At 38.4% G+C, this 16,419-nt stretch overlaps 1 protein-coding gene across 2 annotated transcripts in view; it reads right to left on the bottom strand.

Moving 5' to 3' along the window:
- Cog1 (conserved oligomeric Golgi complex subunit 1) overlaps nucleotides 1-16,419 on the bottom strand; it is a 159,041-nt gene that overhangs the window by 113,040 nt on the left and 29,582 nt on the right. For both annotated transcript variants that reach the window (XM_067143163.2, XM_067143164.2), the window contains exons 4-6: nucleotides 12,360-12,508; nucleotides 6,637-6,838; nucleotides 412-562 (exon numbers count right to left, since the gene is read on the bottom strand). In XM_067143163.2, coding sequence (XP_066999264.2) covers nucleotides 412-562; nucleotides 6,637-6,838; nucleotides 12,360-12,508 — 502 coding nt within the window. The remainder of the gene's footprint in view (nucleotides 1-411; nucleotides 563-6,636; nucleotides 6,839-12,359; nucleotides 12,509-16,419) is intronic.

Below are 16,419 nucleotides of genomic sequence, written 5' to 3'. Positions count from 1 at the left end.
AATTCTACATGTTATATAACACTTAATATATCAAACATATCCTGTCTCAGTCCATTTGACAAATTCTAGTATCCATATAATTTCTAAATTGTAATTGTAATTTTACTGCCTAAGTACTTCTTATACCAAGAGAAAATTCTCAATTCTTTTTAAATTTTATCTTTAAAAATAATTTCTCACCCTTATAACAACAGGATTATTACAAGAGAAATACAAATCATCAAGACGTTTCATACAGACAGAAAATTGAAATTTGAACACACTTTACAATAAATTCACTAAATAGAATTTATTTTTCACCTTAGTATAAGAATTTCACAATCACCATACTTCTTGTAATAACTGTTGAATGAAAAGATATTGTAAGAAGAAAAACACAGCATATTTTAGCCGATCAAGGCCATCTCTTACCTGAAGTCTTTGGAAAGAGACGGTAAGTATTTAAGGCTAACAGTATCTGTTAACTCAACATGTGAGGCAGTAGGTTGAGCTTCTCTTCCCACAATGGCTTTTAATTCTCTCCACACTCTTCCTTCTTGCAGTGCTCCATCTGGGTACCCATCTAAGAAAAGATGCATCTAGCTGAAGCAAGCTGAGAGCGCAAACAAACATGATCCAGAAATTTGCACTCTGGATTTGTTTTGAATGAGTAAAGTCAAATGGTTTGACAGCCATGATGATGGTGGTAGTGGTGATTATTGTTTTAAGAGGAAGTACAACTAGGCAACAGCCATGATGTGATGATGATGATGATGTATTATAATAATATGAATAATGTGGCCATCAGCCCCATGAACTAAGTTGTTTTACTGTGGTATATTTGGAAGAAAGATGAAACAGTAAAGTTTGCAACAGTTAACATCATCACCCTGAATAGGAAACAAGAAAAATGTGTAGATTTCATGGGAAGGAAGGATAAAAATGTATTGGTCTTTCAGAAGTGAAATGGAAAGGAAGTGATGAGAAAGAAAGAAATAATAAAGTTGTTTTGGAAAGGAGGAGAAGAGTCCAAGAACAGAGTAGGAATGATGATTAAGAACAATTTAAAACACAGCAGAGTGGCTGTGTCAAATGTAAGCAAAAGAATAATCAAGATACAGATCAAAGCAGAGTGTGCAGAACAAGCGATCATCTAGGTTGGGGAGGGGATTAAGGACAAACCAATGATAATTACAGAGGATCTGAATGCCCATGTGAGCACAGATCATGATGGAATAGAAGAACTGGTTGGGCCTTATGGATACGCAAGTAGAAACAGAGATGGTGAGAAATTATTGGACTTTTGCAAGAGAAATGAGATGATTGTTGGAAACGTGCTTCAGGAAAAGCAACTTTTAAAAAAAAAAATGGCTGGGGAGAAAGAAGAATTAAGTCGCTCTTAGAATACAGTAGAAGTCCGCTATAGCGAGTGCGGCATATAACAAGAACTCCGATATAGCGACGATTTTTTTTGGTCCCTTCAAAATTCCTATATTAAACTGTGTATCATCCTTCGGCTACAGCGAGAACCCTATCACTGACGCATCCGTAATTACGAGCGATTAAGCGCGCAATTTTTCCCGTTACCGATATTTATGCATCCCAGCGTTGATATTGCATGCGACTGATTACCTTCGGCAACGTTTCCTCGTTATGTGCACAGCGTCGAAACTAGTTCCAAGTGTAAATATATGTTGTAAATAAACTATAACATCTATTTGTATTGAAAAGGTGGACCCTTTTAAGTTTCCTATCTTCCATTTGTAGGCAATGTCGGAGTCGATTAGTAATACCCGTTGACTGATGTTCGTAAAGAAAATTCGAAATGAAAGAAAAACATATTTTCGTAATAAATGCGTAAATAAACGGTTGTTAACTCGTTAAAAATTAAGGCGGACTAAACGACCGCTCTTAATTTTGAGGCTAGATACTGCAATTAAGTAAGAATGGGATACGCCTCGAGATATGGCAGAGTGCTTAATTTTGATTTCGGAGGTTAGTTTATATTTTCTCGCGTGTGGTTAAATTTCGGAAAGGCTAATATGAAAATGTATAGCGAGAAGGTTATCATTTCTCTACTGGCGCTTGAAGTGTTTTTTCATCATACGTATAGTTGGCAACAAAATGCGATCGATCTTCTTCGGTACCGTACGGTATAGTTTTCTCACTTTGTGCGTTTGCAAGCTCTCTCATCGACATTCAAAGGCAATGTTGGAGTTGATTAGTAATACCCACTGACTGCTGTTCTCTAAAGAAAATTCGAAATTAAAGAGGATAACATGTTTCGTAATAAATGCATAAATAACGTGGCCGATAGCAGTTGTTAACTCGTTAAAAATACTGAATTAAACGATATCTTAATTTTAATGTTACCAGTATATACGGAAATTAAGTAAGAATGTGATACACATCAAGATATGGCAGAGTACATCACTGATTTCAGAGGATATTTCACATCTTCTCGCGTCTAGTTAAATTTCTGAAAGGCTATTTAACTGTAAATTTTTCGCGAGGAGGTTATCATTATTCTACATGCGTTTGAAATATGTTTTCATGATACATATACGGTTAGGTTAGGTGACGCCGTTTGAAGAAGAGAACTGAAGTGTTTGACACAGAAACCTCTAGACTGATACCGTATTTCTCCGTATCCAAGACTTTTTTTCTTAGAATCTCATGCGAAAACTTAGTTGCCTAGCATTCGCTGCCTAACAGTAAGTTGATGGATACCACTGACAACTACCGAGATAACCAAGCTGCTTCTTTTCACAAGCGCACAAAACTCGTTGACAATAAACGACCGCCTCTTTACTATAGCCTACATCGCTAGCCGCGACAACCCGTTGTACAGTGCCTGTAACGTCACTGTATCTCAGGAAATAGTGAAGAGAGTACCGGTATGGCGTTCTATTAGCCTCTACAGAAACGTTTCTCAAATCTGCAGAATGACATCAAAACATGCGAGCCTTCGAATTCTTAGAAAGGCCATGGCTACTCAGTGGCAGAGTTATAACGCGTCTATTGTACTTGACGCTTAGTAAAATTAAGTCTTATAGACAGCAGGAATATTTTCGTGATGGATAGTCGTATTGTAAAGATACGTGGAAAAGGTATTGCCGGCAAATTTTCAACGGGTTCTAGTCGATGTTATGATGCCAATTTTAAGTTAATGGTTATTAAACACTCGGAAATGTAGAATAATTGTGCAGCCAATATTTGGCATTAGCGTGAAGACAAAGTGCTAAAAAAATGCGTAGGCCTATTGTACAAAAAATGCATTCAGTGGTCCGCAACAAGGACGCTTTAAAGAAGTCGAAGATGAAATAATGAGGTATATGCACGAAAAACGCAAGGGCGGAATGGCTTTCAACGTCCGTGATTAGGCCTATACATCACTAGCCGATGAATTTGGCCAAACACGGCAAGCGAGACATGCGTGTAGCGGTAGCCGGTTATATCTGACGCTGAGTAAAAGTAACAGTTTTATACACAGCAAGAATAATTTCCTGATGGATCGTCGTAATGTAGAGACGCATGGAATAGGTAAAGCCGGCAAATTTTCAACGGGTTATCTTCAGTATTATGATGCCAATTTTAAGTTAATGGTCCTTAAACCCGAGGAAATAAAGAATAATTGTGCAGCCGCAAAAAAAAAATACGGCACGACGAAAGTCAATGTTCGGCGTCTAAAAATTGTCTAAAAATGCGAAGTCCTACTGTACAACAAAGGCATTCATATGATTTTACAAAGTACTTTTTGAGCCTGATTTAAATTTTTTGAAGGAAAAAGTGGGGTTCATCTTGGATTTGGAGAAAGACGGTACTATATTTTTTTCAGAATGTCATTAAACATACACTTTCACGTAATATCAGATTAAGAAAAATAACAAACAAGTAAGCCGTAGTGTGGATATCATCTGCGGAAACGCAAGTTTTGAACAAAATGATTGCCGTTTCATACCGATTTTTATATGCATGGGGGGTTTTCCGACTTTTATACAAAATCGGATTTAACGACAATCCGCTATAGCGAGTAAATTTTTCGACGTTATGAATTCTCGCTATAATGGACTTCTACTGTACTTTCTGGTAGAGAAAATAAATAGCTACCAGATGTCACTGTAATGTCAGGAGTGGAATTTAATAGTGACCACACGGCAGTGGTTGCAAAGTTATTTTTTTGCTATTTGCTTTACGTCGCACCGACACAGATATGTCTTATGGCGACGATGGGGTAGGGAAGGCCTAGGAATTGGAAGGAAGCGGCCGTCGCCTTAATTAAGGTACAGCCCCGGCATTTGCCTGGTGTGAAAATGGGAAACCACGGAAAACCATCTTCAGGGCTGCCGACAGTGGGGCTCGAACCCACTATCTCCCGATTACTGGATACTGGCCGCACTTAAGCGACTGCAGCTATCGAGCTCGGTGGTTGCAAAGTTAAGGATTGGGAAAATGCTAGTAATAAAGGAGGATAGAGAAAGAAGAATATAGATATGGAAATTGAAAAAGGAGGAGAATACACAGACTTTTGGGAAAGCAGAAACCAAAATCCCAAAATCAGAAATAAGAGACGTGGAAAAAGAATGGAAAGATTTCAAGGAAGCATTTGTGGAAACAGCTGAAGAGATCTGTCGAAGGCTTAGCAGTAATAAGAAATAAAAGCAGCACTGTGGTAGAATGAAAAAATGTTGGAATGTGTGGAATACATACAGGAGTGAGGAAGAAAAGATGAACTATGAAGTCAAAAGGATTTGTCCGAGTGTGGTGAAGGAAAAACAAAAACAGTGGACTACATTGGCAGGGGAACTGAAAAAGAAGACAAGTCAGGGCAAGAAGAAACTGTATGGTTTGGATCCAACAGAACAAGAGATCACCCTACAAAATGACACTAAGTGTAATGGATGAACAAGGCAATCTGATCATTGAAGGTCCTGTCATCAAGAGAGGATGAAAAATGTATTTCCAGAAACTACTGAATGTGGAATGTGATGTACACAGATCAAATGAGGAATCTGTGACAGTGATGGATGATTCACACAATGGGAAAGACATAATTCTGTCAGAAGTAGAAGCACTAAAAATGAGAAAAGGGAAATCCCCAGAAGTGGATGAAATACATATAGAAATGGTTCGAGCTGCTGGGAATTTGGGAATGTACTGGTTAAGCAGGATGCTTAAAGCAGTCTGAAGACAGAAGAAAATCCCAGAAAATTGGGAAAAGGGAATTACTGCCACCTATATTTTAAAAAGGAAACCAGAGAGATTGTGGAACCTACGGAGGAATTTCCCTGACTCCACACGTAATGGAAGTGTTCAAAAGAATTCTAGTAAAAGGATAAGGCCACTCACTGGTGGAACCCAAACTGGAAGACAAACAACATGGATTTAGTAGTGGAAGATCAACAATGGACCTGATATCTGAAATGTGACAGATTGTGGAAAAATACTGGGAATACAACAAAGATCAAATTCAGGCCTTCAATGAATTGAAAAAAGCATACAACTGTATTCCCACAAATAGGATTTAGTTGGTCCTGGAGAAGAAAAGGTCCTGCATAAATTGATCCATATGATAGGAGATAAGTACAACAGAAAAAAAAAAAAAATTGGTCCAAAGTAGGACAGACGAAGTAATTCAAAATTAGAACAGGATTGAGACAAGGGAGTGTATTATCACTTCTCTTATTTGTTGTCATCATAGATGAAATACTCAAAAAATCAAAAAGAGGACCTGGGCAGGAACGCTAAAATCATGGTTATTTACTGACGTCATTATGTTGTTAGGTGGAAGTGAAGAGGAAGTTCAAGAGCAGGCAAATATATAGAATGAAGTGATTGAAGAATGGAGCATGAAGATTAACAACGAAAAGAGTAAATCTGTCATTCTTAAACAACGATCACAGAATGGAATAGGTGTATTATTTCAGGGGCAACCGCTAGAGGTAGTAAGAATATTTTGTACAATAGAAGTGTTGATATCAAAAGATGGAAGAATGACGCAGGAGATATGCAGAAGAGTTAGCTGGAGGGTTTTAACAGAATGTGAGAGGACTGTTATGGAGTAAGGAAGGTTGGAGGGAAAAGGTAGACCCACGAAATGATGGAAAGAACAAACTGAACTGCACCTAAGGCAAAGATTATCATCATCATCATCATCATCATCATCATCATCATCATCATTATTATTATTATTATTATTATTAGTTTGGAATTGGATTTGTATAATATATCATAGGAATGGCAATAAAGTACTGTTTCTGCCTAAAGTGTGAAAAAAATAATAATCGGTATGACTAAGCTCAGCAACTTGATTTTAGTATTTCAACTACCAGCAGGTCCAAATGCTAAGTCTACTATTCTTCAGAAATATTTCAGCATTATTACAATAATAGAGAAAGGAAAAAATAAAAAAAATAATATGGTATGACAAGGAGATAAAGATGCGATGTCCCCTTTTCAACAGAGAAAGGACAAAATACAAAAAGAAGATAAACATGAGATGCCTCCTTTTCCTGTGCTTATGACCTCAACCTCCGTTTTACCAGGAATATTCACATGAAATGTAATATTTATTAATTCATTACAAGTTTCCCTTTATTTTGAGAAGAACAGGTTAAATGTGTAAGTAGAGAAAATAGAAATAATAATAAAACTCACCTAGAAAACATGAATATAACAAACAGATGGTAAGTACTAGAAGCTGAAGGCTAGTAGAAACACGTGCCTTTACACTGGTGTGCTCGTCAGATTCCAATGTCAACTGCAAAGCCTGGGAACGTAATGCCAAGAATTTGTCCAGCAAATTCGATGAACTGAGCCCTTCTAACAGGACAAGAGAACACAGACAATTTGCAGCTTCCTGAAACACAATTTGTTATGGTATAGTACTATTAGATAGGAATGAAAACAGAAACTTTCATCTGCATTAAAGGATATTCACAGAAATCCAGAAGAAAATAATATACATTTTTTTAACAAAACCTTTGTATGTCTTGTATATACAGAATTTTGTTGTTCAACCTTGTTCATAGTTTACATGTGACATTTCCCGTAAAGAGTTAAATAGAATAGCTGGGTTGGGTTAGGTGGAAACCTCAGCTTATGTTGAAGACATGGCTGTAACAGCAGACTGTGTTGAAAAATGACTCAACTCTCTATATACAAAGCAGAATATACAGTATGTCTGTCTGTCTGTCTGCTCCTTATACAAATCTATCCCACTCCACCAATCTGAACCAAATTTTGTATACTTACTTATTAGGACCCTGGCTCAACAGTCCTCTTCATTTCTTTGTGCCCTTGGGCACATTAGTGTAGACTAATATAGGCAAAATATGGAATTTGTCGTACAAGGACGAGATAAAACTCTTTTTAAGCTTTACAATGTGAAGAACAAAACTCAGTATATCCCTACGGGACACAGAAAACTATGTTTTAAGAAAGCCCTAAAGCTAACAAAATTTTTTAAACATCTCCCTTAATAAATTATTCCAATCTCTAATTCCTCTTCCGATAAATGAGTATTTGTCCCAATTTGTCCTCTTCAATTTCAACTTTATCTTCATATAATAATTCTTCCAAGATTTAAAAGCTCCATTCAAGCATATTTGCCTACTAATGTCATTCTACACCAGCTGTCCACTGACAGCTTGAAACATACTGTTTAGTCGAGTAGCTCTTCTCCTTACTCCCAAGCCTCCCCACTACTCGTTTGTCAGAAATCACCCAGAACAGATCGTGCTGCTTTCCTCTGGATCTTTTACAGTTCTCAAAACAAGTAATCCTGGCAAGGGAACCCATACACTGGAACCGTATTCTAATTGAGGTCTTACTAGCGACTTACATGCCCTTTCCTTTACATCCTCACTACAAACCCTAAATACCCTCATAACTACATGAACAGATCTGTAACCTTTATGTACAACCTTGTTAATGTTTTTTACTTTCCTTCCTAGTGGTTTAATGTTGCACTAACACATCAAATGTTTTCAGTGATGCAAAGATGGGAAGGGGCTAAGACTGGGAAGGTGTCAGGCATGGCCTTAATTAAGGTACAGCCCCATTTGCCTGGTGTGAAAATGGGAAAACAGAAAACCACCTTCACAGCTGCAGAAGCTGCCTCTGTAGATCAGCAGTAGAGTGTCGGCCTCCGGATCCCAAGATAGCGGGTTCAAACCCGGCAGAGGTAGTCGGATTTTCAGAAGGGCGGAAAAAAGTCCATTCGACACTCATGTCGTACGATGTCGGCATGTAAAAGATCTCTGGTGACACATTTGGTGTTTACCCGACAAAATTCATTAAATCTCAGCCATAGACGCCCGAGAGAGTTTCGGTTTACTCGGTCTGCCATCTGGTGGGGGCCTAGAGTAAAACGGAACGTCGAAATTGATGAGCAGACAGCCAGATGGCGTCAAATTGAAATGTCTGCACACGGCAGCTGAGGCCATACGATTATTATTATTTTTACAGCTGCAGACAGTGGGATTTGAACTCACCGTCTCCCAAATGCAAGCTCACAGTTACATAACCCTAACCATATGGCCAACTCGCTCGGTCCTGACACAAACCCATAGTACATGGTAACCAAATCCCTTATGGAAAGGTAAAATACTTCACAGATAGAAGAGTTATATGCATTGGTAGCAAGGTAACTGGCTCACCAAAGGTACGAGCATAGTGGTGGTATGAAAACATAGGTTAACGGACCCCGACCAGAGCAAACGAGAATAGGTTTGAAGTTTAATCCACCATCCTAAACCAAGGCATAAACTACCGTATACTCTTGAATACCACCCGCACTGTTTTTTCAAAAATATCGCTTCCAAAATTTTGGGAAATTTATCTTTCCAAATGCACATAAATCGGGCATCACCGCCGGCGCGGCTTGGCAAAAATGCTCTCTCCGCTCTCCGTACGCGCTACTTCCACGCTTGGCGTCAGTCTCACGCACGTTCTCAGAGTATTAACATGAATTCCACAAAGCGTTTGCAATCTTTTACTGCGAGTGAGAAACTGAAAGTAGTTCGGGAAGCCGAAATTATTGGAAATCGTGCCGCCAGTAGGAAATATTCACAATTAAGTATTTAATTTATTTTCCACCTAGTCGATACAATGATTGCTTAAGGCAATTTTTAATGGTCAAAAGTGGTACATGTTTCGTATATTATCAACATCTTCAGCCACATAACACTGTTTAGATGAAAAATATATAAAATTGACAAAGTAATGCTTTAGAGGAAGTGCGATACGGACCATGAAGCTGATTTTATGTAATAGTAGGAAATATGATATTGATGAGTCGTGTATTCGCGATTGGAGAAAGAAGAAAAATATGCTATTAACATGTAGTGGTGATAGTAGAGCTTTTCGTGGACTGAGTGTATAAGTTCCAGAAATTGAAAAAAACTTTATGAATATGTGACAGAAAGGCAGGAATTGGGATACGGTGAGTCAAACGAAATGTGTCAGCTAAAGGCATTAGAGATCGCAAAAGAAGTTTCAACGGAAGGGTTTAAGGCAAGCCGAGGATGGGTTTGTAAAATGTATAAAAGAAATGGGTTGAGCGTACAAACGTGTACCTCAATTTCACAGTGTCTTCCTGGTGCCTACGATGAGAAGTTATTGTCTTTCGGTTGCGGAAAGAAAATGCATATTTGCTTTCCCAAATTGGCAATGCAGATCAGACGCCAGTCTACTTAGAAATGCCAGTGGACAGGACTGTGAATGTTAAGGGTGCGAAAAGTGTTACCATTAGAACAGGTGGTAATGAAAAACAATGGTGTATGGTAATGTGTATTAAGTAAAATTCTTTCAAGAATAAAAATTTACTGTGTCCACGTATTCAATACAATTATATTCTGTAGTACGGTAATTAAATCCTACATAAATTATTATACTAATTAGGAACATGTTTCGCCCTATTTTTGGGTATCTTCAGCCTAATAATAATCTTAAGGTCAAGTCTTTAAACCAATTAAACATTAGAACTTAAAACTAAATACAATGGTCTTATGCTTAAAAATTTTTTTTATATAAAGTTGTGCTTTAGGTGATATTTACAAAGATTTACAATGTGTACATAAATTAAAACCCAGAATTTGGACAGGGAAGCAATTAAAATTATCATACAATGACTAGAAATAGTCCAAAACGTAAATCGGAACTTCTCCAACTGTATGGATGAATCATTAGGTTGATAGTTTATACAATTGGGTTCATTCAAAGGTGGTTATGGTCACCTATGTCCTAAGTACACAGCTACAAAACCGGAACCGTGGTATAATGTCGATCTTGATGGGCTTGGATATCCCATTAGAAAGAAGCATGGTTGGATGGTAATATTTTAGAGGTTAAAAACGTGTATGTTGGAACTTTTTTTCTCTCTCTCTTTTTTTTTTCCGTCACACCGACACAGATAGGACTTATGGCAACGATGGGACAGGGAAAGGCTAGGAGTGGGAAGGAAGCGGCCGTGGCCTTAATTAGGGTACAGCCCCAACATTTGTCTGGGGTGAAAATGGGAAACCACGGAAAACCATCTTCAGGGCTGCCGACAAGTGGGGTTTGAACCCACTATCTCCCGAATACTGGATACTGGCCGCACTTAAGCGACTGCAGCTATCATGCTCAGTATATGTTGGAACTATTGTCAATATCATTCATTAGTCAGGTGCTCATCTGATAAAATGTTTCTTGGAATTTTGAGCCATTCTTGTCGGATTAATGTTCCCGTTGGAAAAGTGTTATACCCCACAAATGTGGACGAACTTACTTGTCCAGTCAGATGTTAGCTGGACTGGTTAGTGATGACGACATTTTGTGGGAAGGTGATGGTGATTAAAGTTCCGAAGTTGGTACTGATAATAATGAATGAACTCGTTGGATATCGTTCTGCAAAGGTTTGTTTACTTTTATTTGTATTTTCTAATCATTTGATGTGTGTTACTAAAGACTGTAAATAATTATGACTTCACTTTTTTTTTTTTTTTTTTTTTTTCAAAATAAGGTGCGGGTCTTATTCGGTGGCGGGTGGTATTCGAGATTATACGGTATTTTGCATGAACATTTACAATGGCGCCTTTGAGAGTAGCGACCCCATCATAACAATAGCCTCAAAGTCAGCAATCAACATGTCCGACTCGTTGGCTGAGTGGTCAGCGTACTGGCCTTCAGTTCAGCGGATCCCGGGTTCGATTCCCGGCTGGGTCGGGGATTTTAACCTTCATTGGTTAATTCCAGTGGCCCAGGGGCTGGGTGTTTGTACCATCCCCAACATCCCTGCAACTCACACACCACACATAACACTATCCTCCACCACACTAACACGCATTTACCTACACATGGCAGATGCCGCCCACCATCATCGGAGGGTCTGCCTTACAAGGGCTGAACTGGGCTCGTAATAGCCACATGAAATAAAAATAAAACAATCAACATGCCGACCTGGGAGAAGCTGGACAGGGGGAAATGTAGATGATGATAATGATGATACTTACAATGGCATAAACAACTTGAAATAAATGTATCATAACTCAAACAAGCTACATCTTACCATGAAGTGCCAATCTGTAAAGTGAGTTATCAGTAATCCTATCATAAACAGTCACTACAAGAAACACCACAACCAACGAAAACTCTCCTCTCATCTTTAGAAACAGTAACTTAGATATAGCAGCTTTCACTGTACCCGCGCATACATGATTTAAAATGGACTAATGTTGAAAAAAAAACAAAAACAAAAAAAACAAGTGTTTCCATATCCCTGTTAGATAATTTTTATTCATGTACTCGGTAGTATATTTAACATGTTCTCACAGATGGAGGCTGAACTTTACCACGAAACATGGTAAGTGGTGCATTCAAACAGAACATTTAAACACACACCTGCTAAGCATACTCAGTGCATGGAATAAAAAGGTCTCTTATCAAAGTTACAACCCCACTAGAAGGACCAACTGGGCTCCTTCAGCTTTTCATACTAGAATCACTGCCTATGATATTCACTCATATGAGTCTCCTCCAATGTCCAAAGAATTATTTACTTTTATCTCCATTTTCCTTCCCCATTGATCATAAATGATCAATGAATCACAGATAACTTTACTGAAGTGGCGTATGGCTTTCAGTGCCAGTACTGTCCGAGGACAAGTTCGGCTCGCCAGATGAAGGTCTTTTGACTTGACACCCGTAGGCGACCTGCACGTCATGATGAGGATGAAATGATAATGAGGAAGACACATACACCCAGCCCCCGTGCCAGCGAAATTAACCAATTATGGTTAAAATTCCCGACCCTGCCAGGAATCGAACCCGGGACCCCTGTGACCAAAGGCCAGCATGTTAACCATTAGCCATGGAGCCGGACAGATAACTTTACTAACCTCACTTGTTAGCTCATGACACTTCAGTTTCTTCTCACAGCCAGTAGGTATGGCCCAGCGAAAATGACTAATTGCACTCCACTGACGGGCAACCACAGGAAACCACGTCCCTACTTGATTGGCAGTTATACCATCTTGCAACTGTAGGCCTGTCAAAATAAAACATACAAAACTTAACAATCTCACATTAAATGCATTTTCCAAACTAGATGACAAAACTGAAATGTTTCCTTACATGTATATTGATTCTCTTTTCTGAATTACGATATACTAAAAACAAGTGGACCATAGTGAAAACTACTGAATTTTTTCTTTTCTTTACATCGCACCGACACAGATAGGTCTTATGGCGACGATGGGACAAGGAAGGGCTAGGAGTGGGAGGGAAGCGGCCATGGCCTTAATTAAGGTACAGCCCCAGCATTTGCCTGGTGTGCTCAAGAATTTGCCTGATGAGAAAATGGGAAACCATGGAAAACCTTTTTTTTTATAATTAGCTTCACGTCACACCAACACAGATAGGTCTTATGGAGACGATGGGATAGGAAATGGCTAGGAATTGGAAGGAAGCAGCAGTGGCCTTAATTAAGGTACAGCAATAGCATTTGTCTGGTGTCAAAATGGGAAACCACGGAAAAAAATCTTCAGGGTTGCCAACGCAAGCTCACAGCTGCGTGCCCCTAATTGCACGGCCAACTCGCAAAAACCATTTTCAGTGCTGCCAAGAGTGGTATTCAAATGTGCTATCTCCCAAATGCAATCTAACAGGTACATGCCTTGAACTGCTTAGCCAACCTGCTTGGTACACATAATCTGTGAAGCATAAATAATGTCCAAATACACAGTCTAACATGAGGACCACGGAACCTCTCCCATGTAATAACTTGGGTTTCTCAGTCAGCAAAAGCGCAATAAATTTTAAAATTAAATGGCCAAGTGGTCAACTTAGGTGAGAAATAAAAATTGAAATTAATCACATTGGTTATTTAGTAGTTTGGCTTTCCCATTAAATTAATTAACATGTGCAAAACTGTGTATGGATGGTAATGTTAGCTCTGTTTTGCTCAAGGGTAGAAAATAAAGTTCCTTCCAGAATAAAACTGGATTGGGACAAGGGGATGCACTATCTCCTCTTCTATTCAACATTGCACTGGAGAAGATTATCAGGAAATTAGCTCTTGTACCTGCTGGCATCATATCGGGGAGACAACATAAAGTCCTTGCATATGCAGATGATACTGTTCTTATTGGCTGCAATGAATTAGAAATTAGGCAATTATTTGTGGAACTAGAGGAAATGGCAGCAAAAATTGGCTTACGGGTGATTGATAAAAAGACACATTACATGATTGTACAGAGACCAAATCATGAGGAGGTTGACAAGACTGCCTCTGAAGATTGGGAAATATATATTTAAAAGAGTAGAGGGGTTTAAATATCACGTTAAAGACTCCTTTTATAAAGATTTGTTAGAACTGTGGAATAAATTACCCAAACATGGTGTCAAAATGATTTTGGATGATTTCAATGCAAAAGTTGGAAAGGAAGAAATTTATGTGCCAACAATAGGAAGGGAAAGTCTGCATGATGAAAGCAATGATAATAACATTAGACTAATCAATTTTGCTACATGAATACGTGGAGTACCATCTTCCCACATAAACAAATACATAAAGAAACATGGTATTCGTGTGATGGTAAGACTGCTAAACAGATAGATCATGTACTGATTGATAACAGGCACAGAAGCTCCATAACTGATATAAGAGCTTACAGAGGAGCTGCGATAAGATCTGATAACAATATGATAATTGCTTCTGTTAGATGAAACAAATGACGAGTTTGTGAATGAATGTGGAACAAGGCGAAACAAATCATGACAACAGTAGCAATGAAAGTAATACCAAAAGGTGTTAGTAAGAAAAAGAAACGGTTTGATGAGGCATGTCAAGATGCAGTTAATGAAGTGCCAATATGGCGTAATAAGTGGCTGCAGTCTAATAAGAACGTACTGTACATGTTGAGGAACTATACAGAGAAAAACAGAAAGAATGTAGTAAATTAATTTGTAGAAAGAAAAAAGTCTACCTGAGAAAACAAACAGAATCAATTCAAGATGACTACAGAAACAGGAACATCCGCAAGATGCATGGAACTGTCAACACAATTAAAAAAGGATTTCAACAAAGATCGAGTATTATGAGAGATAAGTCTCGAAATTTAATTGCTGATCAGGACAAATTATTAAATTACTGTAAGCAATACGTTGATTCCTTGCTGAATTGTGCTGATCCAGACCTGTATTGGTAAACCATCTAGTTCCCCATCAGAAAAACAAATACCAGAGCCATCATATCAAGATGGGACCTGAATAATTAGCATCTATTTGTTTCAAAATTAGCATCTATTTTTCCAAAATTAGCATCTATTTACAAAGTTAAAATAATCGCAGGGTATTATTAATTTTAACAATTCCAAGTTTATGAAGTGCAGTTATTGTCCTTGGTTCACACACAATACAAATTCATTGTTCAAACAAAAGCATTGTCAGTACTTCGGCACTGCTTTTTTTCAAATTGCACCGTCTGTCTGTAACCACTGTGTTGTAATAAGACAACACGCGCTCGCTATCTACATTGTTCGTTGGGGTCCACAACAACTCAAGACAGTATTTAGCAAATATGCTGAACTCTGTCTGAACTGCAGTTAATGCAAGCATGACATCACATTTTTCACTTTCTTTCATCTGGGTTTGAATTGCATGTTTCAGAGAACAGTAACAAGACCAGATATCATTTTGTGAGAGATCTGTTATTCCAAACAATTTCTCAAGCTCATCTAATATATCAGTGTTGCAAGTTATGAATCTCATTCCGTATTGACAGTTATCACTTTACAAAAGAAAATATTTATAAAATCCTCCTATCAATACAAGTCAAGTCATCTGTTAGATCAGTGTTATTCAAAATTATATGTTTTGGATGCAAAGCTTGAGAAATTGACACAAAATGCTTATGGTTGGGGTCTTTAGGTTTCAATGTGGCTAGCTTGCACTGTGAAGAATGAGCAGCTTTGACAAATGTGTCTCTACATGCAGCCTGCTGTAGAGGAGTGAGCTTAATCAAAGCATCATTAGTTGCCGCAGAAAAATTCCCCTCACAAATTACGGTAAAACTGGCATCAAGGTTCTGCAGTTTGGGGTAAAGGAGATGAGAGGTAGGATACAGAGACCCTTCAAGTTCAGTAAGGAGGTCAACCAATCCCGCTGCAGATCTGTGAAAAAAACCATGTGGGAGTGAAGCCTATTCACTTCCCGGTCACTCAGATCAGTCAGGTACTTAATACCACAGTTGTTGATGTCTTTCATGTCAGACATCTTGAAAAATGTAACAACATCAGTAAAGTAAGCACTCAAATAGAAGACAGCCTGAAACCAGCTATTCCATCGGGTTATGACAGGTGCATGAAAAAGCTTTGCTTCCTTTGAAGCACCATACTTCGATGTTAAGAATTGTAAATAATTATATTTTTGCTTTCTTGTGTTCAAAAAATGCAGACTTTACCATCGCAACCACATGATTTAAATCTGTCATCACTGCGACTCAACTATTGCCAGCCAAGCTGATCTTATGTGCCCAGCACTGTACATGCATTAAATGATTCCGTATGACCACACTTAATGTTTCATAAAACCCGGTCATGTACGGGGCACTGTCACTAACAAACACTTTAACTGCATCATATGGTACACTATAACTGCGCAGAGCTTCTAAAACAGCACAAGAGCAGTTTGTAGCATTTCCTGCATCAAGATAGTTCACAGAAACAACGTGCAGCTCTCTTTTCGATCCGGCTGGGACTTGGAATATGATGATAAAAACACAACGGCCCATTCTATCTGTAGTTTCATCACAGAGTATGTTGATGTTCTTCCCCACTAGAGCCTCTGCTGTTCTTTTCTGGTGGTCAGATGCAACTTTTAGAAAGGAAGAAGGACCTCAAATTATAACAAAATAATTTAAAATTACTGGGTCAATTGGGAACGGGTAAGATAGTTCGA

Source organism: Anabrus simplex, chromosome 3 (genome assembly GCF_040414725.1).
Source record: "Anabrus simplex isolate iqAnaSimp1 chromosome 3, ASM4041472v1, whole genome shotgun sequence".
NCBI lineage: Eukaryota > Metazoa > Arthropoda > Insecta > Orthoptera > Tettigoniidae > Anabrus > Anabrus simplex.
Note: the sequence above shows the minus strand (reverse complement) of the source record. Positions and strands in the feature narration are given on the sequence as shown.